The sequence below is a fragment of the Phodopus roborovskii genome, unplaced genomic scaffold (genome assembly GCF_943737965.1).
Source record: "Phodopus roborovskii unplaced genomic scaffold, PHOROB, whole genome shotgun sequence".
Taxonomy (NCBI): Eukaryota; Metazoa; Chordata; class Mammalia; order Rodentia; family Cricetidae; genus Phodopus; species Phodopus roborovskii.
Genome location: NW_026126618.1, coordinates 8,316,395 through 8,344,257, shown reverse-complemented (window position 1 = coordinate 8,344,257; position 27,863 = coordinate 8,316,395). Strand labels below are relative to the sequence as shown.

The window sequence follows — 27,863 nt, the reverse complement described above, 5'->3', positions numbered from 1 at the left end:
TCCTCAGTAGGGTCACAATGTATAATATTCTTGTGGAAAAAAAAAAAAAGAAAGGAAATAGCAACAATGTCCAAGGAGGTGTGAGATCTAACTGGATTTTATTAAATTGGCTTGGTATGTCATTGTATGTGGATGTTAGAATCAGCCAAAGTGTGGAAAATCTTGTGATCACACAAGTAAAATATTGCAAACTAGGGGTGTCTTAGAATGTGACTGGCTTCTTTTGTGTGTTTTTTAAGAGATATGATTTTTCATAAGAATTAACACCATGATGCCATTTGCAATGTTTTATTTTGCTATTAGCTTGTTAATCATAACATGCAAATAATCAAAAAGAAACATACACATGACAGAGAAAAATGATTCAAGAAAAGTTTCATTAAGTAACTATGCAAGTGTTCAGTACTAAATACATTTCTTCAAGTGGATGTAGTTTTATAAATTTCCTTTGGTATAATTCAAAATTATTGGTCTTAAAATACTGAATCTATATTTCAGCAACACAAATTTGAATATATCAAGATAATTTGGGTTAGGATAACAAACATCCATGCATATTTATTTCCTGTCTTGGGGATCATTAAACTAAAATGTAGGGACCATAAGATCTTGGCTGATTTCCATGAACACAGAGCTTTAGAAAACAGTAAATTTACAAATAAAGAATTAAGTTCAATTTCTGTGTGTCTGTTCTCAGGATGAAATAGGCCTGCTTTTCATCTTTTATTAAAAAGTGGTTATGTTCACAAAACATTTCCTTCATCAGTTAAAATCCATGAACTAATAGCAACAAAACAATAAGAGAATATTGTGAAAACTTTACACACATCCCCAAAATATGTAACCATGAAGTATTGCTCCAGAACATACTCCCATGTATTGTAATGAGAAGATGTTAATTGATATTGATTTCATTTGCTACACGTAGACACTCATACATGTCAGGTGGGAGACTGCTGTGGGTGAGGGGATTGCCATCCAAGCGCAGATGCTTGATCTTGGAGTAAGATAGTGGACCCAGGATCTTACAGAAACTCTTGACATCAAATTCTGTGAATGGGAAAATAGAAAAGATTAATCACCTTTCACTGTATTCTCTTGAAATTGTTATTTAAAGGATGTCTCACGTGAAAAGGCATCTTTACGATGTATTTTAAAGTAAAGACCACTGAGCTTACATTTCAGGCTTCTAAAGTGATACAATGATATTTAATAAACACTAAGGATAAATCAGGAGGCTCAATGAAACTTCTCAAAAATAGAATTTATTTATTTTTTATAGTAAGGCTTAGAAATGTATTCAGCAAATATGAATTAGTAAGAAGTTTGATCTGAAGAAATATGAATTTTATGAAAACCTCATCAATGAAAAACTCACATCCTTGGTATTTCCAGTCAAAAACAATAGACTTGACTACATGATTACTGAAGAATTTTCCAGCAACCACACTCTATGGCTGAGGATCAAAATTCCAAGGCATAAACCAAATCACTGAATGTGTAACCAGTGTTCCTCAGTGGCTGAAAAGCTGTCACAAACCAAAACTCATCTAGTAAGTTAGTAAAACCAAAACCCTTACTAGAACTACCTATATTTACCCAGCCAATTTGAACTTTACCTTGTCTGGTCCTTTGATCACTATTTTCTTTCATTCTCAAACTCTAACTAACAATAACAAATAAAACCCAAACACTGTCCATTGAAGAGCTCCATTCTTTTATTATGCTTATTTGGATTGCTTTTAAGTGTAACTCCATTTTCTTTCTATAATACCCATCTTTGAGAAAGTGTGATGCGGAAAAAAAAAGATGGATTTAGGCCTGTGTTTGAATGCAATCTCTGCTATACAGCTTGGGAACCTAGAGCTCTCAGCTGCCCCCAAAGTCTGATATAATGAATTGCTTTCAGTGAGTTGCATTATAGTTATTAAAATGTTCAAAGCACCTGACAGCATATCAACACGCATAATACCCTCAATAAATACTGATATCTTCTTTTTAACCTTTTTCTCATTCTTAGATTACTTCACCTGAAGAAGATAAGATTAATTTAATCTAACTCTTAATCACATGACTGAAATAGGGATAATTGTTTGTGTTTATATATTGCAGCATTGTATTTTTTTGGGGGGATGTTCTTCTTTTACAGTTGTGATGAGCCACAGGTCAAAATATTTTTAAATTTCCATATATAAGTAATACAAAATGTTTTAATTGTTTTTGTTCCTGAAGAATATACCACATGACTACTTATACAGCATCTTCATTTTATGAGAATCATATTTCATAATTAATCTCAGGAGGATTAGGTACACAAGGGATGATATGCATAAGGTTATTTGAAACTATTATATCATTATAGAATGTACTTTAGAGTTTGGAATGCAAGAGAATTTGAGAACCAATTTTCCATATGTACTGAAGAATGTGTCTTTATATGTCCTTAAAGTTTGCCACTTAGTATAGTGTTCAATGTGAAGAAACTGGTTTAGACTCAGATTATTGCAATTAATAATTGTAACTATTACTTGGAAAAATGAAAAAAACATGAATTGTATGTAACATGGTGAACTTTAAACGATAAACAATTGTGCTAAATGAATTGTGACAGTCTGAACTGTGTATCATGTGACATTTAGTCAAGCAGCTCCAAACCTTGCTTTGGTGACTTTCAAAATGAAACAGAGAGCATTGTGTTTATGTTAGCAATCACAGTCTCCTTCATGAGAATATGCAATCAATGATCTACATAAAATTGTGGAAAGATTGCAATGTAGTCACAATGCCCAATATAAATTTTCTGATAGCAGTGTGTTTATCATGGCAAGGGAAGCAAACTTTTCATTAGATAAACAAGTTCAATTCAAATAGAGAAACAAATTTAATTTGTATGTAATTATAAGTACAATGGTATTCTGCACCTGGACTTGCCACATATTGGTGAACTGATACACTCCTGTCCCAAACTCTATTACATGGTAACATTAGGGTAGAATATTTTAATTTCATGTCCAATTTCATATTGCCTAAACTAAAGTAAGCGTAGGAGGATGGAAGCCTGCATAAAGCAGATCAAGCCCAGCACCATCACAGGACAAAAAGAAAAAAGAAAAAAAAACTATGGCAGCATGTAAAGACAAGGTATGACTTCAGGGAAAGTGAAGGGCTCTGTAAGGATATTTTTAAAATAGATAACTGAAATCTTCTACATCTTTCTATTCTTAATCTTCCTTAGCATCCTCATGAAAATACTGTGAAGACCACAAACACCATACCAGATAAGAGAGGCGGCGTTGGCCATATTAATAGGGTGATACACTGAATCTCAAGAGGTTAGGGACACTGGGACCATATATGTGTGGTCTGAGTCAGACAAGTGGCAGGATGCTTGAGCGCCTGTGGTTACTACATCCTTCTGAACTTTTGGCTCTCTTTCCTCAGGTGAATCTTGCCAAATAATAAAGGAACCACACAAATCTACACCAGGAACAAATTAAGCGACAACAGGATACATATTAAGAGATAAAACAGTTGTGTCGATTACCCTCAAATATTAAATAAGTCATAAATTTAGTGTAAAATTCTATGGTTTTAACTGCGCTTGGTCTTGACACACTGAGGAAAGACTAGGAAGAATTAAATGTGTGACTGAGCTGGAGGAGTTCTGTGTTTCAATTTTGTTGTTCTTTTCATTCATTCTATTTTTAAACAAATATATTTTTTAAAATTAGATTTTACATTCCAACCACAGTTCTCCCTCCCACCCTAGCTCCTGCCTCACCTTGCCCTTCCCCCACCCAGTGCACTCCTTCCAATGGGTGAGGGCTCTGTCATCAAAGCCTGGAGTTAAGGCAGCAGTAAGCCCCACCCCCTGCATTAAGGCTGAGGGAGGCGGCACCCCATTGGGAATGTTAATGTGTTCTTCCTCTGTTGTGAAGCTTACAGATTTAACATGATAAACCGATCAAACAAAGGGGCAGCTTTATACTTACTTTCCAGTTCATTGACCTCCAGGTAGTAGTTTTCGAGGTTTTCATTAACAGCGGGTATGCTTTTAAGCTTATTATAGGAGAGATCCAGTTCGAGCAATGATGATATATTAAATGAGTTTCCAGGTACTCCACTGTCAGCCAGTTGATTGTGGGATAAACGCAGATACTGCAGCCCAGTAAAGCGCTTGAAATACTCGTCAGGGATGTTGCTGATCTTATTACTGTCTAGGTAGAGAGTTAGAAGGGAGGCTGGGAGGCCAGAAGGAAGCTTGGAGATTTGATTGAAGCTCAAGTCAAGGTACTCTAGTGATTTCAGGCCTTTGAGAGACGCGGACACAGCGTCCTCTTTGAGCTGGTTGTATTGAAGGTGAATGAAGGTCAGGTTTGCCAGCCCTTCAAAGGAGCCAAGCTTGCTGATTTTGTTATTAGTGAGCTGCAGGTCCTGCAGGGACTTTGGGAGTGGGCCCACGGACTCTGTCAGGTTGTTGTAGTTTATATGCAATTTCTTCAGCTGTTTCAGCTTAGAGAAAACTTTTCCTTTTATTTTGGAGTTTTCTAGAAGGTTGTGATCGAGAATGAGCCACTGCAAATCAGTCACATTCTCAAAAGCCTTTTCATCAATGCGATCGATCTGATTATTCCTCAGGTAAAGGTACTTGATGCCAGGAGGCACCATGGGAACACTTTTCAGCTTCAAATCGTCACAGTACATGGCACTTGGGTAGCTTTGGGGACAGTTACATTCTGGTGCACAGTTGGGTGATAATTGCCCATACATGAAGAGAGGGGCGTCATAATCATAGTATTGGCCACCGACACCACAGACTAATGCCAGGACAAGAGCAAGTGCACATAGATTCATTTTCAGCATGTGCTTTGAATCCTAAATAAAGTGGAAACAAATTATTACGAAATAAATCTAATTCCAAGGAAAAGTTTGATTTATGTTAAATTCATCAACAAAGTTCATTTTGTTATTTCATTTTCGATGGCTTTTCAAATAGTGTCTTCACTGTCATTCAAATTTTTATATTTAAGCATAAGGATAGGGGTGTGTTACAGGGTTTACACCTTTGGGGGTAAACAGGATTCAGGTATGTACACATGCGCCCCCTTCTGGGTATGGCTAACAGAACCGATTAGTCCTTGCTTCTGGTCCTCCCTTAATGACCAGTTTCCCTCCAAGCCTGGTGGTCCCCATCCCCAACCATGTTAGAACCCTACTTAAGAACACTTCTCTAAACCAGGAGAAATGAAAAGTAGACCACAGTAACCTCCTCAATGCATGCTGCCATCAGCATCATTAAAATGCCTCATTAGAGAGACCATGATGGGGACCAGGGGCCATCTGTGGTTTTCCCCTGGGGGAAAGCTGCTCTTGCTGCATGTGAAGTAGAGGAGGCAGCAAACACATTCCTTTCACAGGGCCTTGTTATCGCGGTGGATGCAGAGGAATGGGGGTGGGGAATTCTCAGATGGATAGTTACATTATTTGCAGCTTAACATTCCAAGCTTTGAAAACTGTATTCTGAAGCTAGTGTTTAGAAAATTAATTTTAGAAGAACAAATGACAGGGAAATGTCAAAGAGTCTTGGGTCTTAAACCCAAACCAAAAAGGATCTCCGCTAGGGAAAAATAGCATGTTTTTTTTTTTTTTTTTTTTTTTTTTCCTTTTTCAATGCATTGTAAGTTCGTCTTCTTTGTCCCACTATCTAAGGTGATATGATTTGCTGACCCAAATTTTAGTTTCTACACAAAGTGGAACTGGGAAGGAAGAAAGAATTAAGGAGACCAAAACAATAATAGCAATAGCAATGATGACACTGCAAACCATCTCTGAGGTATTAAGCCGAGTGATTTGAAAAATATTCCTGGTAGTTATTTTTCACAGAAGATGTTTCTCAAAGGATCAATTGTGTTTCAACTTTCAGAGAAAAGCTAGCCGTTTACGTAACAGAAAGCTAGAATATAAGAGTTGGGATTCACAGAATACATTATAGAAAAGCTGGTATTCCTGTGAGATAAATGGTATGACAAGATGTCACACTCAAATTGAGTGCATTGTGTGATATTTCATGTTAACAGTATGAAGCAAGCTTTTGCATCAGGTAAACTTGGTGTGAGCAGGAGTTGGGAGACCACGCATTTTAAATATATGTGCTTTGCTTTAGCTTAGAATCCTAACAGACTTCATCAAATGAAACTCTGAAGGTTTTAAAAAAAATAACATTTAAAATGCTAACATCAGATATAGTCACAGTGCTAATAAATTATCCCCCAATATTCTGAGGGAAGGATTTGCCCATAGCTAAGCACTAGGAACACAAGGCATAGTAATAGAATTCCTCATATGTTTTAATGATGCATAATGTTTCCTTGATTCATTTATAAGTTTTGATTTTTTTTTAATGAATAGGCATAGTAACAAAAATTTCTTCCAGTTTTGGCATAGTAAAAGCTAACACTCTGAATTCAAAGCAAGCTTGTAAACATACAGTACCTCCACTGTGAGGGAAAGTTACACTGTACTATCACCCATGTGTTTCAAATACCTGTGGCCATACAAGAAATGCTCCTTGCAAAAAAAAAAGACAAGTGTTTCCCAGAACTTCTTTAAACCATGTTCCTTAAGGTGTACATCCCAAACCAGAAATCTTTAAAACGAGCAAAACATGAAGAAGCAATCCATACAAGTGTCTGAGCCTTCAGCTAATGTTTTATAACACAGAATGTTTATTGTAACCTGTAACAACATATTTTATTGCGAAATCTGTTGAATGCTGGTAGCAGTGCCCTTTTTCTGCTTCAATACTAGGTTTCAAAAAATATAAGCATATGTAGCCAGTTAGCATAGATGGTTAGCCTTTTAATTTCTGCACTTTTTGAATCTAAGTTTAACTATTTTCTCACTGTGACCTTGGAACATTTTAAATTTCCCTTGCCAATCAATCGAGCATGCACTGTGAAATTACCCATACATGATGGAAAGCCTATTAAGTAAAATGTGAAAATAAATGTTCAAAATTGTTGTTGAATAACAAAGTGGCAAAATTCCTCTAGATTTTGTTTTTTTCTGTTCCTTATAAAACTAAACACTGTCCCAAAGAGTCAGCATCCCCTGGGCTATAGTTAAAACAGAACTTACCTTACCCTTGTCACTGCTTCCGTTAATTCCTTAAACAGACGCACTGAGAACAAGGATCCACTAATATATGCTGTGAACTCTGTCAGCGTGGAACCGGCTGCCAGACTCTCAGTGATACAAGAGCTGAGGAGGAGGGGTGAGGGGACCAGCCCAGTCACGCCAGTCTCTGGATGGAGTTATGTCACCCTGGGTTCTTGTGGTGTGGCATGTGAACACACCATTCTCTAACACAGTGCAGGTGGAGAGAACAGACCCTACCCTATGGAATGTGTGTGTGTGTGTGTGTGTGTGTGAGAGAGAGAGAGAGAGAGAGAGAGAGAGAGAGAGAGAGAGAGAGGTACTCAAATGGATCAAATCCCCCTGAGAATTGAGCCTGCTGCACTTTGAGGCAGTTTGGTGTGAGAATGTTTGTACTACAAACTTCTGGACTTCTGCGTGTGTGGCTGCAGTTAAATGTGATCTGTCCAGCTGACTATTGTGCTCATGTAAAGAACTCATAAATCACAAACAGAGCAAAGGATCTCAGAAAACATAAATGAGCAAATCCAAAGGAATTGAATCTTTCTCGCCCATCTCTCTTGGATTCCATATTTGATTCTCTTGGACCAGCTTGCTTCTTGTCCTAAGGATAAATTCATTTCTGTATTGTAAAGAATGTCTCACATATACTTTATACAAGTCATAGCAAGAGCACTTCATTTCCCATGCAGGGGAAACCCTTTAATGTTCCTCAGATCTGGAACCACTCAGCAATGTCTGACCTGTTTCTCATTTGTGAATTTCCCTCAGGAACTCACTCAAAACCCTACTTGCAGATAATATTCTATAGCTTAAAGCCAAAAATAAAAAAAATGAAGAAAACATATAAATGTATCTTAAAAACATCACAATTCACTAATCTTTCATTCTGTCACCACATACTCCTGGCTTTTTCCCAAGGTGGAAGTCACCCAAAATTGTGGTTCTCCAAAGGCATCTTTTGGTAGATCTCTCCAAGTCAGTTTCTGGTTTGTACTGTAGCAAATGAGCAATGTCTTCAAGCCCTTACCTCCTTAATTACTTAATTATATAAGTTGTACCTGTAGGGTCATTTTTTTATTTAAAACATATTCATTACTCATACGAAAACTCTTAGAGAAAGATGTTTCAATATGGGTTGCTACAATAAAGTTTCCTTTAGAAATATCTTGAGACATAGCTTAGTTGGTAAAGTGTTTGTCTATCATTCATAAAGCCCTAGGTTCAATCCCCAGCACCTCACATTACACATGTTACACCAGGAGTGATGACACACACTGTTAATTCCATCACTCTGAGGGCAGAGGCAGGAGGATCAGGAATTCAAGGCCATCTTCAGCTATGTAGTGACTTTGAGTCCAGTCTGGGACTCATGAGACCCTACCACAACATGACCAAAACCAAACAAAAACCTGTGTCCATATCATTTTTCATGTTTTAATAATGAGACCAAAGTTAATTTCCTCTACCTATCTTACTCACCCCCTAAAACTTACTAGAATAAATGATTTATGCTAATTACAACAGTTGAAAGACAAAAGATGTTTTTGTTCTCACATCTAACTGATAGAATTGAAAGATTTATAAATGTAACATTATTATTACTATTACTAGTACTGTTAACACTATTGTAAGAATACTGTTGGGGAGGTGCCAGATTTAAAATAAAGAAAATGAATATGTTATTAGAAAAAGACAAATAGAAAGATCAGGCATAATTAATGACATTGCCATAAGGCATTTGACAACTTTAATCACTATCTGTATGTGTTTCAAATCTGTAGAATCTCAGATCCTCTTTGATCTATTGTCTATTTATGCCCTAGGACTTTTTTCCCCCTAGCACTTTTCTTTACAAAGCAAGGAATATATTTTCTATTTCTAATAGATTTTTAAGTGAATTATATTTGCTTTTGGTCTTTAAAACTAATATGGCCAATATATACCTTTTAATAGAATTTTTATGTGAGCACAATTAATTTAACTATTGCATTTTAAATTTTAACCAATTGGGTTTCTTTATGATAATTTCATGTATGTGCATCATGAACTTGGATAATATTCATTCTCCATTATTTTCTCTCATCCTTCCTCCCTCCCGTTGGCCAGCTTCCTTCTATTTTCATGCCACATATGCAGTACACAAATATATATTCTCACATTTTTGAAAATTTGAATTCCATATATAAAAGAATGTCATACTTGTCTTCCTGACTCTGGCTTTTTTCTCTTAGCACGATCACCTCCTATGCCATTCATTTTTTTGAAAATAACACCATGGCCACTTTTTTGGTATCTGTTAACCTATTGACAGACACACTTCAAGAAGCAGCTACAAGTGATAAATTTCTCATAGATTTCAATAGTATTGAAAGTAATATCAAGAATTGGCTAATGGATTTACATAATTAAAAAAGCTTCTTCACAGCCAATGAAACAATTATCAGAGGGAAATGAACCTCTACAGAATGGGAAAAAATACTTGCCAGCTATTGATCTCACAGTGGATAGATAACTAGAACTCGGGGTCACAATCCTGTAACTGAATTCCAAATGTTGTGAAAATGTGGCAATAGTCACAGATTTCTGGACATGCCCAAATCAAAAATGTGTTCGAAATCAAACATATAATAAATCTGAGGCATTTCTGTCAGATTCTGACACATGCTTGCCTGTGTTCTAAGACAAAAAAGTTTCAGAAGCCCAATCTAGAATACATAGATCTCAAAGGATGTCCAACCAAAACTGAAATAAAATTTAATAAAACTATGGACAAATGAAATGTTCATTTCCCAAGCATATTTCCTAAGTCAATGGAGAGGAAATTACTCTTTAAAGATTTCCTTTCTCGTGTGCATGCATGCATGCGTATATGCGCGTGTGTGTGTGTGTGTGTGTGTGTGTGTGAGTGTGTGTGTGTGTATTTGAGCATATGCCTCTATATTTGGATGCCCACAGAAGACAGAAGGGAGCTCTGAATCCTATGAAGCTGGAATTATAGGTGGTTATGGGCATCCTAATTGTGGTGTTGGAGGCAGAATTTCAGTTCTCTGAGAGAACAGCAGTGTTCTTAATAGCTAAGCCATTTTCTATCCTGTAACATCAATTTTTATAGAGTATTCACATGATACCATATTTGCTCGGAATTTTCATGTTCATTTTAGATTTCACACAAATTTTTATAATGTATTATTATCATATTCTCAAAACTAGAAAATTGACATCATATGAGAATAAGCATAAAGATGAAGTATGATAAACTTTTGATCAAAATGGCGACCAAGGGGCTAATTCCGCTGAGCATCACAAAAAGGCACATCAACTTCTGTCATTCAGGACTCCTTGAAAAGTGGAGATTCACAAGATGTGTGACCGTGGGTGATGAATGTTAACTTGGTTTCATCCTTGCACAGACTGACAGAATAAAGTGACACTGACCAACCTGCATCCTGATCACCAGACCCTCTATTCCCCTAGACCAGCAAGTATTCTGGAGAAGGTGGTTACTACTTCACGTGTCCTTGACTCAAAGCCCCAAGGTGAACAGAGCCAGGTCACTGCTTTTTCATAAAAGTCCTGGTGGGACATCCTGCTTGCTGTTGAGCTGAAAACGCAGTCCTAAAGGACTTCAGTAGAAAAACACATGAAACCAACCTTTCTCAAGTAACCTACAAGCTGTCAAAGAGAAAAGCTTTTGTTTGTTTATGTGTTTGTTTGAGTCAGGATCTCCTAGGTAGCTCTGAGTAGCCTGGAACTTGCCATATAGACCAGACTGTATTGAATTCAGAGATTCCTATCTCGTCTCTTTTTAAATTTAAGTCATTTTTTTCTTACAATTGAATAGGAAATAATTACAAGAGAGTGTTCCCCAGCTCCCTTCAGACCTAGTTCCACTAGTCACTTCCGCCGCTGGCTCCACCCCCCCATGGGTGTGGTCAGTGCCACAGAAGCACTGTGATTATCCCACTACATTAATGGAATCTAATATGATACTTTGGCATATGTCCAGGTGTGCACTGACCATGTGACTTCATGAAAAGTATTAGCCCTAGCCAGATACCTCTCTCTCTCTCTCTCTCTCTCTGTCTGTGTGTGTGTGTGTGTGTGTGTGTAAAACAGTTTTATTTAAAGATGAAATGACAACCAACTCATGACAACACAGGGATGGTTAATGCAGTCACTAGGAAGTTAAAGCAAGAAGATTACAAGTTCAAGGTCAACCTGGACTGTAGAGTAAGTTCAAGATCAGCCTAGAGGAATTAATTAAACACTAACTGAAAATATAAAGCAAAAACAAACAAACAAACAAAACAAAACAAAACCAGGGTTAGCTACGATCAGTCTTGTAGGTCTCTGGACATTTCTCTAGAGTCAGTTTTCTCTTCAAACCTATAATGGCTCCCTCTTTTATAGTTTCTCTCTCTCTCTCTTTCTCTCTCTCATCTATTTCTCCCCTGACTCAATCTTCCTAGTCCTGCATGCTTTCCTCTCCTCCCCTTATCTTTCTCCTAGCTCCCACTCCACTCACTGCCCCCCCACTCCCAATATGCTCAGGAAATCTTGTTCCTTTCCCCCTCTGTTAGGGACCTTTGTAGGAATCTCTTAGATTCCTCCTTGTATTCTAGTTTCTCTGGCGGTGTGAATTATAGCCTGGTGATCCTTTACTCTATGTCTAAAATCGATATATGAGTGAGTACATACTATTTTCCTCTTTTTGTGACTGGGTTACCACAGTCAGGATGGGTTCTTCAAGTTTCACCCATTTGCCTGCAAATTTCAAGATTCCATTGGTTTTTTCCCGTAGAGGAGTATTCCATTGTGTAGATACGCCACATCTTCTTTATCCATTCTTTAGTTGAGGGGCATCTAGGTTGCTTCCAGGTTCTTGCTATTACAAATAATGTGGGTGGCTTACAAATAATGTGGGTGGCGGGCATGGAAAGGTGGGAGGGAGGGGGAACTGGGATCGATATGTAAAATAAGAAAAATAAATAAATAAATTAAAAAACAGGTTTAGCGTACAGCCTAAAAGTAAAGGACTCACAGACTGATGACAAAGCTTATTTGTGAGCTAAGAATGAGGATGCCTGTGGACTTCTTGGAGTAAGGGTTACAAAAAGTAGATGCAGCTCTTACAGAGAGCTTCACTTCAGTGTGTTTGAGAAACACAGAAGGCAGCACAGGGCAACACCCTAAGAGCAGACTCCCTGAAGTGAATCGTCATTGTCTCTTTTGCCCTCTGAATTGAAGGATTCTCTGTCTCGTTCTCTGTGTGTGTCTCTCTGTCTTTCTCCCTCTGCTGCTCTCTCTTTCACCCTCCCTCTCCCTCCTTCCTTTTCTCTCTCATCTCCTTTCCGTGATAGAGTCAATGATCTACATTATTGTAGAATCAGATAAATTGATGTGCTAAAGTACTTAGAACACTGTAGGCATGTTATGGTATCTTTTAAGCTAAACTACAGAGAAGTTCAACCAAATTTACAGATGTATGCTTAATAAATAATTAAAATTTATATATTAAAAATAAATATCGAGTGAGAATGTTGTAAATGATATGCGATAAAGTACTGAAACAAGAAAGGAAAACACTGAGAATTTTCTATCATGATTGAACTTATTACTGTTTTACTTTATGGTATAGTGAAGCATAGTTCTCAGTAAGTCATGCAATCAAGAGAGTAAGTAGTCAATTCTCTAAAATATGAAGTTGCTAAGATATGATGCCCAGTAAGTTTCTTTGGCTTCTATTGCTGTAATAAAATAATGGATGCTGTCTACTGTGTGATAAAAATATGTTTACTTAAAGTCCTGGATGCTGAAAGTTCAAATTTCAAGAGTCTTTACTCTCAGTCTCTAGGAAGTACTCCCTGACTAGGTCACAATAAAGCTAATATGAAGATGCCAATGCAATGTGCTCAAGAGGGCAAGGACATGAGGTAAGCATAGCCTATAGCAACTTCATCTCTTGAGAACTAACCAGAGCCCTGTAATAAGCACATGAATCTCTTCTGTAGGTTGAACCCAAATCAAGTCCCTCAAGCACAATGGAGTTATTTCCCAACATGCAGTTCAAATAATAGTCCACACAAACGTGTGGGTGTTTTGCTTTCATTCTGAAATATTCTCCCAGGCTCATGTTTTGAACATGAATCTCCTTGGTTGTGGTTCTAGGTTGAGGATAATAGTCTTTAGAAAGTGGAAGCCTGCTGCTGCTGGATCTTGGAAACTAGGGGTAAACCTTTGTAGGTTACACCCACTTCTGGTGTAAACTCTCTGGTGTAAACCCTGCCATAAATAGGGTTATTCTTCCTGGCCTTTCTTGCCTTAATGGATTGAAAGTCTGGGTAAGGATGAGGCAAATAAGCCTTTGTAATCTGGTTACAAATGAATGCTTTCTGGGAGTTTAATAAGTACATCTTCATAAAAGTATCAAGTTTTAAAAGCATGGCTAATTCTCCTGTGTGTTTTCATCACCAAAACCACAGAGCATGTTTGAAAAATGACATAATGTTGACTGGTCATCAGATAGTTTCCGCTAGAAATAGATTGGTTTGCCCCAGCATTGAGTAGTTCTTATGATTTTAGTGTAAATAGTTTGGGTCCTGAACTTAATATGCAGCTATCAATGCAAATTCCCCACTCTCTGTATTGGCAAGGGCATGCTTATGTTATATGATTTATTTGTTAATATATATTAATGTGCTTTTCCAGAGTTAGGTGGTTGCCCCTACACTTCTCAGGGGAGTTTCAGAAAATAGCTCAGGGGTTTAAAGTACAAGTTATAGTCGACTTATTCATAAGCCACAAAGATGTTTTTACAATAATTATTTCAATATTGAAAATTCTAATGTTTCCAGTCCCCCCTTGGGCCTTATGTGGAACATGGTTTTGCATACGTACCCAAACTTCTCATGTTCCAACCCAACCCTAATGTTTTCCTTTGCATAAACAGTGGAATTACCTTGATGTCCATAAAATTCCTTCTAAACTTTCCAACTAGAAATTTCTGTGGCTGTATTGGGCTAATCTTGGCAATAGTTTGCTTATTTAAATATCTTTTCTTTTTTCAAAACAAGCAATGTTTTTCCTTTCTTTAGTTATGATTGGTAATATCTCAGATTTTGAGGAAATGCAATGTGCTTTTATACAGGTGGGTATCTAGAAATTCCCTTTGAAGTCTCAGAAGGAATGTGAGTGGCCAAGATTGTTACATTATTGACTAATGTTGTAAGTAAGAAATATAATTGGAAGGTGCATGTAAGTTACATTCTTTTCTCTGTTGGGTGGTTGGCAGGTTTTTATTTCTATGTGTAGCATGGAATAACTTTTTGCCAAGTTTGAATGTCTTAGACTGAATATGGCAGACATCCTTACTTTACATTATTAAAATTATAGCTTCCTAAGAACATCCTATTCTAAGTCTCAAGTCTCTTGTGCTGGTTGACACAATTGATAAGTACTTTAAAGTGTATTGTATTTTCCATTTTTCATCTACAGATAGCGACATTGTCTTATTTATTTATCGATTGATGAAAAATACATAAGTACGATGGAGATTCAGACCGTCTTCATATGGGTGGGGGAACTTACCTATTCTCCCCACATATAACACACATTTATGTAAAGTTATATAAAGAATCAGGATCTTTTAGAGTACTTCTCTATTCAGCTATGTGTTCAGGAACCTGGAAACTAGTTACTCCAAAAGTAGTTGTCTTGTTTACGTTGTCTAAGAATAAATATTCATCCAGAGATTCTGAATAGGCTTTATTCTCATTTTTAATATACTCTTTCTTCTTTTAACTGCAGGTGGTAGGAAGTCTGGGTGATTGACATTTTCTTTACCTGTATTTAAGCTCACTTTCAAAATGTGAAGTTACGTTAGGGCTCCCTATTTCAACGCATTCTACAAGATGGAATTTGGAAAGCAGAAAGCTGGGGTAACATTTCTGATGGACAGAAATGGAATAAGGCCTTCCTGTGGGGATCCGTTTTGTCATTCTGTTGACCCTATGAGTTTCTTTATTGACTTGTTCCTGTAGCTGACTACAAGAGCCCATGGGTCTACAACCTTGAGCCTTTCAACCAAGTGTGGCCAGGGAGCCCTCCTTTCATCACCCTCTTTGACAAAGAGTCTTCGGCCTCTTTCTTCCCTATTATGAATCCTGTGATTGCATTGGGTTTACACAGATAATACAGTATCGACTCAAATTTTAGGGTCAATTGTGGCACCCATAATCTCATCACCTACTTTAACTTCTGCTTGTTGTAGGATGCAATGTGGTGACATTATTTGTAATTTATTAAAGCTTGCCTGAAGATTCAGAAAGCAGTCAATCACAAACAATAGAGATCAGGCAATGGTGATATACACCTTTAATCCCAGCAGCCACAGAGCTAGGAAATGGTGGCATACACCTTTAATTCCATGACTCAAGATTAAGAGGTAGATGAATCCTAGTTAGTTCAAGACCAAACTGACTACTTGAAATTGATCCAGTCCTAAAAGAAACAGCTCACACAAAGACGATCTCTGCACTTTGGATCACATGCCTTTAATCCCAGCATTAAGGAGGTATGTAAGACAGGAACAGGATCACCGAGCTGGCATTCAGTCTTGAGAGTTAGCCTCTAGCCATGTTGAGGAGAGCATAGCAGTAGGTGTGAATCTGAGGAGCAGCAAAGTTGGGGGCAGTTTGAGAATTACTTCTTTGATCTGAGCTTTTACTTCTGTAAGAGCTAGTGGTTGGCCACTTTGCTTCTCTGATCTTCAGCTGGAAGCTTGAACCCTAATATCAGGCTCTGGGTATTTTATTTTTCATTTTGCAATGTAACATGGTTACAACACCTGAGAATTAAAATGTGGACATCTTTGAAAAGCTTACTCTGACTATAGTCTTTCAAAACACCTTGTAGAAGTGATTCTTCTCAATATATATATATGTATACACACATATATATATTGTGTGTGTAGATATGTATACATATATATACGAATACACAAACACACAACATATATATATATGTGTACACACACACATATATGTATGTATTTGTATTTTTTAGAGGAAACTGCTTTTTCAGATTAATGACTTTGAATGTACTTATTAAAACTTTTCCAAAACACTAATTATAGATACACATATAAAATTTCCTAATCCATATCATTATTTGAGAATTTGACATTCTATTTCTTACGTTTTAAAATCCAGTGAGGAAGATGGATAGAGACTTGACCTTTGGAAGAGTCATATAGCTATGTTATGCCCCAGTTGTTAAAACATATCCCTTTGGAAGCCAAGCAAAGTAACATTAGGTCGTATTTAGTCTGAATCTGGTTAATGTCTTTTCCAGGAATAGACTCTGGAATAATCTTAAAAGTACCCTGGTAATGTGCTTGTGGGTATGTGGATTGCTCTTCCCAGAAGTGTTGGTGCACTGTAGATGGGCAAATGTGAGCAAGGGCGTGAGGGCTCTCCAGCCTTCTTGTATTTGTCACTGCCATGACCATAACTCAAATTTCATTCTGCCACTTTGGAAAGGCAGAATGAAGGAAAGATTCTAAGAAGGAAAAAAAAATTCTACACTTGTTCTTGACCATCAGTAACAGCCAGCGAAACCTCTTCCCCACGTCCCTGATGTCATGTTGGGCCTGAAAGTTTTCAGGTTCTCTGTGGACCTCACTACCCTCAGCACACTGTATGCATTTCAGATGTTTTCTTCCATTCCCATCCTTCGGTCTCCTGTGCCACTTCCTTCCATCTTCTTAACTTGTTTCTTCTGCACAAACACCCTCTCTATCCAAATTGCAACTGGACAGGACAAGAAAGCACAGAGGCAGGGGGATGCCTCATTACTTGTAGATAAACTCACTACTTCGATACTAAACATTTATATGGTATTCTTATTTATATCCACGCTGAAAAGAGGAATGTCTCTGGTGTCTTTTTTCTTAGAGAGTCCTTCAGAAAGATATATCCCATGAAGGCAGAGTAAATACTCCTCAAATACGATTAAAATGCTATAATTTGAATTCCGTATGTCCCTTCCTCGGTTCTAAGTACCATTTTTCCTCCTGTGAATGAGTATTATAGCCCATCAATACACAAACCTTCTGGAAGTAGCTGACTTGGTATCTGGAGGCTGTGTCCACAATGCTCTGCATTCACTGTGGTCATTTTAACAGGGCTTCATTTCTAAGCAGTGCTTCACACAGCTCTTCCTTTAATCCTCAATTCCTTCAATGACTCATGTGCCGGCCACTCTTGACAGGGAAAGCAATGATAATTTTTAATATTATAATGTTTATAATAAAGAAAATTCTTTTCTTGACCTCCCAGGTAGCTCAACCTGAAGACCCGAGTTCAATCTCTGGAACATTTGTAAAGATGGAAGGAAAAAAATTTCAACTCCACAAACTTGTCCCTGGACATGAGCTTTTTTAAAGCCCACTCCATATATTGGGATGTCTTCCTCAACCTTGATGGGGGGGGTTGGTCCTACCTCAACTAAATGTGCCAGGCTTTGCTGACTCCCATGAGGAGTGGATGGGAATAGGTTAGGAGGAGGTGGGGAGGAGGAGAGAGAGAGAGAGAGAGAGAGAGAGTGTGAGTGTGTGTGTATATATATGTATGTATGTATATAGACTGTATTGTGATCATACTCTTCCCCCCCAATACTGCTCCTGCTGACTTCTCAACAAATCTTGTGTACGTGAAGGTTGCTACATCTGTTAAATTTCTGATTGTACCACCACTGTCATATCCAAAGGAAACTTCCAGAATGCTCATATCTATGCTCTGACTCTTACATTTTTTTCTGCATCCTTCTCCTTGTTGTACCGTGGACCTTAGATGTCTGGTTCAGGGCTCAGCACTCAGCAGTCACTTAATCTCAGCACTTGAGCCAGTTATAAGTTCCCTTATTAACCTGTACCTACTGGGAAGAGAAGCTTCTCTGGGGGTTTCACTCATGCTTTGATGTGATTGCTTTGAGGGTGGGGCCTCCAGCGTCTAATGTAGTGCTCAGAACAACAGGGCTGCAGCCTGAGTTTATATGGATACATATGATCATGGCTTAATGTTGTCTTGGATGAAAGCATCACATACATCAAATGATGTTGATTTTATTAGAAGTTCTTGAAAAAAAATCCTTCAAGAATTACACCACTGTTCACCACTCTAGCTGGCTGTGGGACCTGGGATAACAGTGCTGATAAATTCTCAGGCAATAGCCAACTTCATTCAGAATATCATTCAATTTATACTCTAAGGTTTAAGAGGAGTCACAGGAGTAATGTGTATAATTACAAGGACAAGCCACACATGGTGGAAAAGCCTCAGCAGCAAAAACATGTTTTTCCATATAGGTGGGTAAACAAATACTAACAATCAGTTATCAATAATCCAAAGTAAACTGACTCCTATCTGCTACACCTAGCAAGGGCATAGATGCACATTCCAAGACCAATTCTGTGTTTTGGAAAGCTCTTATCTAGGCTAGAGGGCCTGTGTGGTGAGGACTGAATGCCAAGGCTGAAGGGTGTCTGAGTGCTGCTGGTCAATGTCTGTCTGACTTTTCAGGAAGATTAAGCCACCTGACTTCTTTGATCTTTACCATTTTATCTTTCTAATGATGTTAATAAAATGCAAATAAGAAGCATGTCTGGGGAGACTCTTGCCCTAAGAAACAGACATGCTGGCATGAGTCTGTTATCCAGGACTCCAGAAGCAGAGATCTGTACACACACACACATACACACATACACACACACTCACACATACACACACACTAGTGTGCTGCACACATATACATACAAACAAACACATATGTAGTTAGGCAAATATCACTAATAAAAACAATAGCAAGAACAGAATATATTTGTTAAAATAAGGAACTATTTTGGACATTGATAAATAACATATTTAAGTACACACACTTTATATTATTGTGATGATTATTTCAGAACAGCTTAAATTAGCATTGTGAACCAAAAGGTTCATAACCTTCAATCTGATGATGACAATATTTTGATTTAAAAGTGTTAAGTAGTTAATTAGTCAGGGTTCTTTACAGAAAAAGGACTTATAGAATGAATCTCAGTCTCTCTCCATATATATATATATATGTATATATATGTGTATGTATATACATATATGTGTGTGTATTCGAATAAATTCCATACATATTATGTAATATGTAACAAATTCTAATTACAGAGAATATATACAAATCTATTAAGTATATTTGCATATATGTATATATATTCTCTATATGTGGAATTTAGTGCAATGATTGACAGACTATGGTCCAGCTAATTCAACAATGGCTGGTTATGAATGGAAAGCCCAAGAATCCAGAAGTTGATCAGTCCAAGAGGCTACATGTCATAACTCGTCTTCAGCAGATGCTAGAATCTTAAAGAAAATAGGTTACAATGTCAGTGAAGGAATGGATTTGCTAGCAAGGCAAGATCAAGCAGGCAAAGAGCAAACCCTTCGATCTTCCCTTGTTTCATATAGGCAGGTATTGCACAGATTGAAAGGTGTATCTTCCTGCCTTAAGATCTAGATCGAAGGCATGAGTCCCACCTCAAGATCGGGATCAAAGGTGTGTGTCTTCCTACCTCAAAGGTCCAGACTGGAAGTCGATTCACCTACTTCAAACCAAGCAAAAAAAGCTTACAGGTGTGCCCTGTGTTTCTAGATTGTAATTCATTCCAGGTGTAGTCAAGTTGACACCCAAAAACTTAGTTACTTATGATCTGAACAGTATTTTAATATTATATAATAATTGAACTTTAAAACATTAAGAGAAATAAAAGCACACACAAATTATTACATGGATAATTAGCATTATGAAGCATGATCGCAATTATAACTTTATTAGGTAATAAATTGTAAACAATTCCATCCAGCACATATGCCATTCAAAATGTAGTAATTCATGACAGTGTAAGTACTTGGACAGTTCAAGATGCCAATCATATCCTGATCTTTTCATTCACAGTTGATTTCAGTTTGGGTTTCTTTAGTGATTGTATTTCTTTGTTAAATTCTACTTTTCACTCCTTCGATTGTTAGAATCATTCCATTCAACTGCTGCTTGTATTTTCACACTCTTCATTAAGCCATTATTCATATCCTCTTTAAGGTCACTGAACATATTCATGATTGCTATTTTAAAGTCTCTGTCTTGTGCTTCAGCTAAACTACTTGTCTCAGATCCTATTGCAATAGGATTTCTAGCTTCCAGAGGAAGTGTACTGTCTTAGTATCTTCATGTCTGTGTTTCTGCCCTGTGATACACATACATGAAGTTAAGGTTTAGAGGGTGCTTCTTGGTGTAGATATCTGGTCTTATCTTTGTTGAGTGGGTTTTTTTGTTGTGTTTTGTTTTGTTTTTGTTTTGTACAATTACTGTTGTTCACCTTGTGTTTTAGCTAAGTGTAGTAGCCGTGAGGTTCCTGGTAAAAGGCTGGTGCTGCCAGTCAGCCTAAGTTACACACACATCAATGGGGATGGGCTAGAAGGAAAGACTGAAGGGATGATAGGACAGAAATAGGGAGAGCCTGGGTCTACACAAAGAGGCAGAGTCTCTAGCACAGTGGTTCTCAACTTTCCTAGTGCTGCGACCCTTTAATGCAGCTTCTCATGGCATGATGACCCCCAACCATAAATTTTTGTTATTACTTCATAACGGTAGTTTTGCTACTGCTATGAATTGCAATGCAAATATCTCCAATTTCTGACGGTTTTAGGCAACCCCTGTGAAAGGGTGGTTAAACCACCAAAGGGTTTGCAACCACAGGTTGGAACCCATTGCACTAGTGGATGTATGTGGGCTTGGAAGAGGGAGTCCTGACAGCAGGACGCCATAGGACTAAGATTAGGTTTGGAGATAATGGGATGAAGGTCATGAAGTAGCACCTAGCAAGTACAAGGGCATACTGACTGAATTCCAGCCTAGTGTTGCGTCAGTGGGTGCCTGGTAGAGAGTGGTTTGGGGAGTCAGAAGGAGACTCCAGTGATTGGAGATGGGCTAAAAGGAAAGGCTAAAAGGATGTCTCGAAGAAGTGGGGAGGGTCAGTACCTAGAGACTACCCAGGGAATACACACTTAATAATGAAACAAAATAAAATAAAACAAAAACTGAGACACGATGGTTTCCTTGAACCGAAGATTCTCTCACCATTGTGATTTTACACAGCCTGAAACCAAATGAAACATATAAGGATGCTAAATGCAGGTTCAGGATTCATCTTACAAGACTTTTGTAATTATGGTTTTACTAACTCATTCTGTTCTGATAATTCCTATTTAAATTAGAAGTAGAGTATATGTTTCAGCTGAACATTTATCTGTGCATCTTGTGCAAATCTTTGAAAATGTAAACATCTGTAATTACTATAGTAGTTTGATGAAATGCAATTATACTTTCTCATGCAAACATGAAAACAGTGGAAAGTCATATGTGTTTATTCTAAAATGCCCATGGCATTTCCATATAGGGTGTTAAGTACTGTGGCGCACCATGGCCAGAATTTTGCAAGTATTCATGCCTGTGTTTGTTTTAAAGTAAATATCTGGGTTGCTCAAGATTGCTTATCTTGCCTTCAGAATTGACTGTTTTAAGTAGATATGCAGTTAAATGATCAAAGAAATGTTTTCAAATATTTCATTGATGACCAGCTCAAGCAAGATCTGCAGCAAGAGATCTTTGCTGTAGCTCTTCTTAAACTTACTTTCCATGTCACCACAGGATTCCACTAGGGTTTCTCCAAAGACTGAATAAGTCACCATCACCCACAGTTCACTTAGCACTGGCAGGATGGGGCTCTCCCTCCTGCAGCTGTGGAGAAAAATGTGTTCTACCACAACAGAGGGGCTCTGAGTCCAGGACCAAGCCAGAGGATCACCGGGCATCTGACTGTTCCTCTCTCTCTCTCTCTCTCTCTCTCTCTCTCTCTCTCTCTCTCTCTCTCCTGCCTCTTTCTTTCCTTTCCTCAAACCCTCCACCCATGCCTCTCTTCATTCTACATCCTCACCTTTTCTTTGCTGTGACCACTCTTTGTACGCTTTGCAAAATAGAAGTCATCTTGTTGAAAGCACAAGTCTCAATTGGGAAGTGATGGAAAAAGTGCTGCGTTCAGTGGCACGGTGTCACGTGGCGCTCTCTCCATGCCCCAGCATCCTAGTCTGTCCTCCACTTGCCCCTCTCAGACCTTAAGCAACGAAAACATCCCTTTCACAACTAAGCCAAGTTCCACAGCTCCATGATTCTGAAAATGAGGCAGCTGGGGGTAAAGACATGATTTGCACTGTTTTGAGTAATAATTCTGCACATGTTGTCAGTGTAAGTATATTGACAAAAAGTGGCTCTTTATTGTTTAGTCATTTCTTTATTTTAACATTTGTTTATTCACCCAACAACATTGAATTTCTACCTAGAATTATCCTACTTTTGCTAGTGCAGCTACCAAAACAGAAAAGATCGCTGCTCTGAAAATATTATGTACTTGGAAGTAGTAAGATAATTGAGGAAATAATAAGTGATGCTATGGAAAAAAATATAATAGGGTGAAGGAGTGGATCTATTCAATCTTTTATCTTTTATAATGGAATTAAACCATTCGGTGGAAAATGGAAGTAGGAGAATTAGAGAATGGAAAAAGTGTCATGGTGAATATTTCATAACCTAGTTGAGAAATCACAGTGTTAGACAAAACAGTGGTAGAGATGATAAAGAAGAAAACAAAACTCACTAAGGAAATGTTTTGGATAGTACTTACTAATGGATTATTCTAAAAAGCTTTTCTGGTTACAAATAAGTAAACAATACTGCAATGCATAGATACACAAGAATTTATATCTATTTCTATAATTTTAAGATAATGTAAAGCACAGATATGTATGTTTTATCAAATATTCAGCCCTGGAAACATATATACAAGTAATATTATATGAACAGAATGGGTTATATTTAAGAATAATATGCCCAAGTAATAAGAATTAATAGAAAGGAAGTCACAAATTGAAAAGAGAATGAGAAGAGGTATTTGGAAGTGTTTGAAAGGAAGAAAGGGAAATGAAGAATGTTGTGATTATATTATGATCTCAAAACTTAAAGAAAAGGTCAAAAAACTAAATTTGGATTTTAAAAAGTATTATTATGTTTTCTTTGGCAAACAAAGCTAAGAATATTAATAATGATTGGCTGCAAGCAGAGTTAAATGCCAGGAACACTGCAACATTTAAAACTTCATAAGAACAAAACCATCCATTCCTTCCGTTTCAAGACACTGCTATTAATCCACAATGTTTCAACTGATTATAAAAGATATGTGCAGGTGATGGATGTGCACGCCTTTAATCTCAGCACCCAGGAGGCAGAGGCAGGTGGATCTCTGTGAGTTCAAGGCCAGCTGGGTCTACAGAGTGAGTTCCAGAACAGCCAGCCAGGACTGTTTCAGAGCGAAAGTGTGTCAAAAACCCAGAAAGGAGGGCGGGGGGGGGGGGAGAGAATGAGACAGAGAGAGAGAGAAAGGGAGAGAGAGAGAGGGGCTTTTCTAACACTCTGACTCATTCTTTTTCATCACTGCAATATGGCTAGTTTTTCTGCTTAAATTATCAGTTTTTCATTTTATTCCAAAATATAGTAGTTCTCACTACAAATCTGAAATGAATACAATGCCCTATACTCTGCAGAAATTTTATTTCATTTGGTGTTTGTCTCAAATGTCCTTATGTAAATGTTTGTTAGTGTTAATTTTTTAAATTCAAGAACTTTTGTTTCATTTTATTCAAAATGCTCTGTTTCTACACTTTCAGGGCTTGATTCAAAATACCAACTTAGCACGCAGCATTTCCATTGGATTTTATTCTTTAGAAATAATGACTTTATTCTTTTTGGGGTACCTTTTCTGCTTTACTAATTTAAATTTTTACAATTTAAAATAAAATACTCCTCCTACCTTTCTTCTCTCAAGCCCTTCCCCCATTTCTCCTATTATAATCAATGGGGAGCATCTTTTTCTTTGATTATTGGTGTGTGTGTGTGTGTGTGTGTGTGTGTGTACATCCACAAGAATATAAATGAACCTGAAGACTGTAGGAGCTAGAATACTAGAAGTCTGCTGTGTGGAATACTTTTTAAGAACAGTGATTATACATAAGCTAGTGTCCTAGTTTGCTTTTCCGTTGCTGTGATAAAACACTGACCCAAAGCAACTTGGGACAAACAGGCTTACACATTCACATCACAGCCAATCACTGAGGGAAACCAGGGCATGAACACAGGCGGGATCCTGGAGGCAGAACCTGAAGCGGAGACCCTTTGAGGAGTTCTTATTGGCTTGCTCTTCATGTCTCTCAACTTTCTTCTACATACAACCCAGAGGCAGCTACCCAGAGATGGCACTGCCCATAGCAAGATTGGCCCTCCCATGTCAATCAAGAAAATGCGTCTCAGACATGCTCACCACCAAATCCGATAGAGGCAAGTTCTCCATTGAGATTTCTTCTTCCCAGATGAGTCTATGTTTGGGTCAAGTTGGCAAGAGCTAACCAGCATAGCTTGTTCCCACTCTCACATGTCATGGCATTTGATCAGTCATGTGTTCTTTTCACCTTTGCTTTGTACTGCACAGTTAACACTGGAAATAACACTGTTACTTCTGGGGTGGCTCGAAAGTATCTTTCCCTTAATCAAACTCAGCCTATTATGCAGCCTGCTCTGTTCCTCTATCTGGTCATCTCATATACAACTCTGTGTTTAGTTCGATAGAGTGTAAGGTTGCTTTCAAAGTCTTGATCTCACAGGAAAGTCATTTTTGACGTACTGACTTCTTTACATGGGCTTGGAATTTACTTTGTGTGACAAGATCTTTGTAGAAAGTTTATGGCTAATTTTGCAACATTTATTTATCATTGAGAGACTTCTATCCTTGGTGACATTTTGCTCATAAGTAGAATTTACAGATCTTTGTATTTGTTTTTCTTTCAGCTTGTTAAGCACCATCCCCGCTATATGGCAAAAATAAGACAATGTGGAGCTTGACAGTTTGTAACTTTAGAATCTTTTCTTGGATGCCTATATGACAGGATGACACTTCTGATTCCATCATCTTGTTATTGTTCTTACAAGCCACATGCATAAATCAAGCCCTGTATACACGTGCTATGATTAATGGCATCTCTGCGAATGACTCCAACACGACATTATTAGGCAAGACATATCATTTTCTTAATTGTAATGCATCCTTTCCATTTTTCTTTTAGTTTTGACATAATAGTGTAATTATTTCAATTCTTCCTTACATTTCTGTTGCAGGATATTTGATCACACTGTGAAATGCAAGGTTGCATTATTTATGAGGTCGGGACTGGTTCTACTTGTTGTGTGGCTCAGCACGGGAACACATCTTTAATTCAAGAAATTTCTGTTTATTATAAATATGTCAAAAAAAAGACAAAACAAAACAAAAAACATTCTATAGGTTATTCCATAGCTTAAAAGGCCGAGCAAGCAACATCCAGTTGCCTAGAAGCAACCATCAAGAGTGAGGGGAAGTCGGAAGGATGGAGAGAGAGAGATACACAGGAAGCAGAGGGGAGAGAGATCCAGCTGGAGAGTTTTTGTTTAAGATGGAGTAGAGAAGGCTCTCTTTGTGGAAGGACAGTAGAGAAGGTCAGCAGGCTACTTTCTCTGCCTCTCAACCTAGCAGGTTTTCACCCCAACATCCAGCTCCTGAGTCTTTACTGATAAAATAATCTTAGTTAAAAACACCATTTGGTGCCCAAGGTGACTAACAGGTGGCAGCAACAGAGGCACCGATGGTGGCACAGCCTCCTTTCCTGTGAACCCACCCATACATCCCTTCTAGCTCCTCTTCCCCAAATCTGTGACTTCTTTTATTATAATTATTGATGCATACATATACGTATACACACATATATATGTATGTATTCATATATATACATATACATATATATATATATCCTAAATATGCCTGTTCACTCTTTATAATGTTACACACACACACACACACACACACACAAGCTTTTAGGGCTCACCATTTGCTACTGGATAACCAAGGGATGTGCTCTTCTCTGATTATTTCTCCCATGCTCACCCCTTAGCGGTCTGTAGCTATTCGTGTAGCATTTGGGCCTTCTGGGCTTTCTCCCATCCACTTTGGCAAGTCTATTGTTGCCATCGTTGTTCAGCTGTGTTTGGGCAGTCATGTTGGAGATTATTGAATAACACAAAAGGTTTCCTGGGACACAATTAGGCATTTTTGAAAGGGCTTTGCTGCCCTAAAAAGTAACCTTGGACTTTTTTTTTTTTTTTCATTTCTTAGTCCACTTGACAAGTATCATAATGGTAGAGTAACTCAGTGGTAAGTATGGAACCTTAAATTATGTTTCATGTTTCTCTCTGTTTTCACAAAATGCTCTTCTTTATCCTCTCAGTCATCTTTATAAATATGAGCCTGGATTGGGGCAAAATTTTCTGGAGTCTAACAAGTGTTTGTTCATCAGTAAGATAATTGTTTATCAATAAGATAATTTACGGAGCTGTTGAAAACTTGCAGCTTCTGGTAAAAATAACCCATCGAATTTTATGTTTCTTTCTGAAAGCCTTTTTTCTATTCTTACCTTCAGCAAAGAATGTGCTACAACTGATATGCATCATTATAACATGTATGCCAGGAGTGTCTGTCATGTCCAGGTTCAAACATGTTTGAGATGGAGTTAAATTTTTCACTGGCTGCTATGTATAAACCATGCAAGTCCTTCAGGGAATGAGAAGGACTATATGGGAAGATCCTGGGTCTTTATTTGCCATAGGGGGAAAAGTAGTACATCTACCTGGAATATCCATATTCTGCTACTTCATGAGATAATATCTTCTTATAAGTGAGTACAGAATGATGTTTGTGTTTGTAGGTATAGGTTACCTCTAGTTTAATATATTTTTCTCCAAATTTCCTGATGTTATTATTTTTTAATAGATGAGTAATACTAAATTATATGAGTTACCACATTTTTGTTACCAATTCTTTTGTTGAGGGGCATCTAAGTAGTATCCAGGTTCTGGCTATTACAAATAACACTGCTATGAACGCATTTTAGCAAGTGTCCTTGTGATATGATTGAGCATCCGATGGGTATATGACCAATATTGGTATAGCTGGGTCTTGAGGTAGATTGACTCCCAATTTTGTGAGAAACTGCTATACTGAGCAAAATAAAAATGGTGTATATTCATTCTGTTCACATTCATGAGCTCAAACAGTGGGTTTGGCCAGTGTAAATGTTATCTGTGTGCATACTGATGCCATCATGTAATGACCAAAGATTTATATTTATATTTTGTTACCTAATATTTATTTTTTCTGTAATTTTAGTGCACTGTTTTAATGTACTGTTAAAACTTTTGGATCAATGTTTAATAGAAATGGTAAGATTAGTAATATTGTTGTCTTTCTGACTTTAAAAGACCATACTGACTTTCATTGTTTATAAGGTATGTTAATGTGCCTCTACTTTCCCCGATAGACACCTTTATTGCAGTTTTAGGGTTAAGATTGTGAAACTCATAACAATAAATTACACATGTAGGTGCAAAGGCTGTACCTGGTCAACTTGGCCCCAGAAGTTTTGTCCTAAGGCCTCCTCTGCACTGGCCCGCAGAAGCTGGATCAC

General features: G+C 37.6%; 1 protein-coding gene across 1 annotated transcript; it reads right to left on the bottom strand.

The window, feature by feature from the left end:
* Window positions 1-272: 272 nt before the first annotated feature.
* Window positions 273-4,871, bottom strand: Lum (lumican). The gene is made up of 2 exons (XM_051206294.1): window positions 3,993-4,871; window positions 273-1,050 (listed from the first exon to the last, which is right to left on the bottom strand). Exons 1-2 carry the CDS (start codon window positions 4,861-4,863, stop codon window positions 896-898), a joined length of 1,026 nt encoding a protein of 341 aa, XP_051062251.1. The 5' UTR covers window positions 4,864-4,871; the 3' UTR covers window positions 273-895.
* Window positions 4,872-27,863: the final 22,992 nt, after the last annotated feature.

Coding starts and splice junctions, on each gene's coding strand:
- Lum (XM_051206294.1), bottom strand. CDS start 4,863: ATGCTGAAAATGAATCTATGTGCACTTGCTCTTGTCCTGGCATTAGTC. Junction 1,051..3,992: donor GGAGGTCAATGAACTGGAAA/GTAAGTATAAAG, acceptor TCCCATTCACAG/AATTTGATGTCAAGAGTTTC.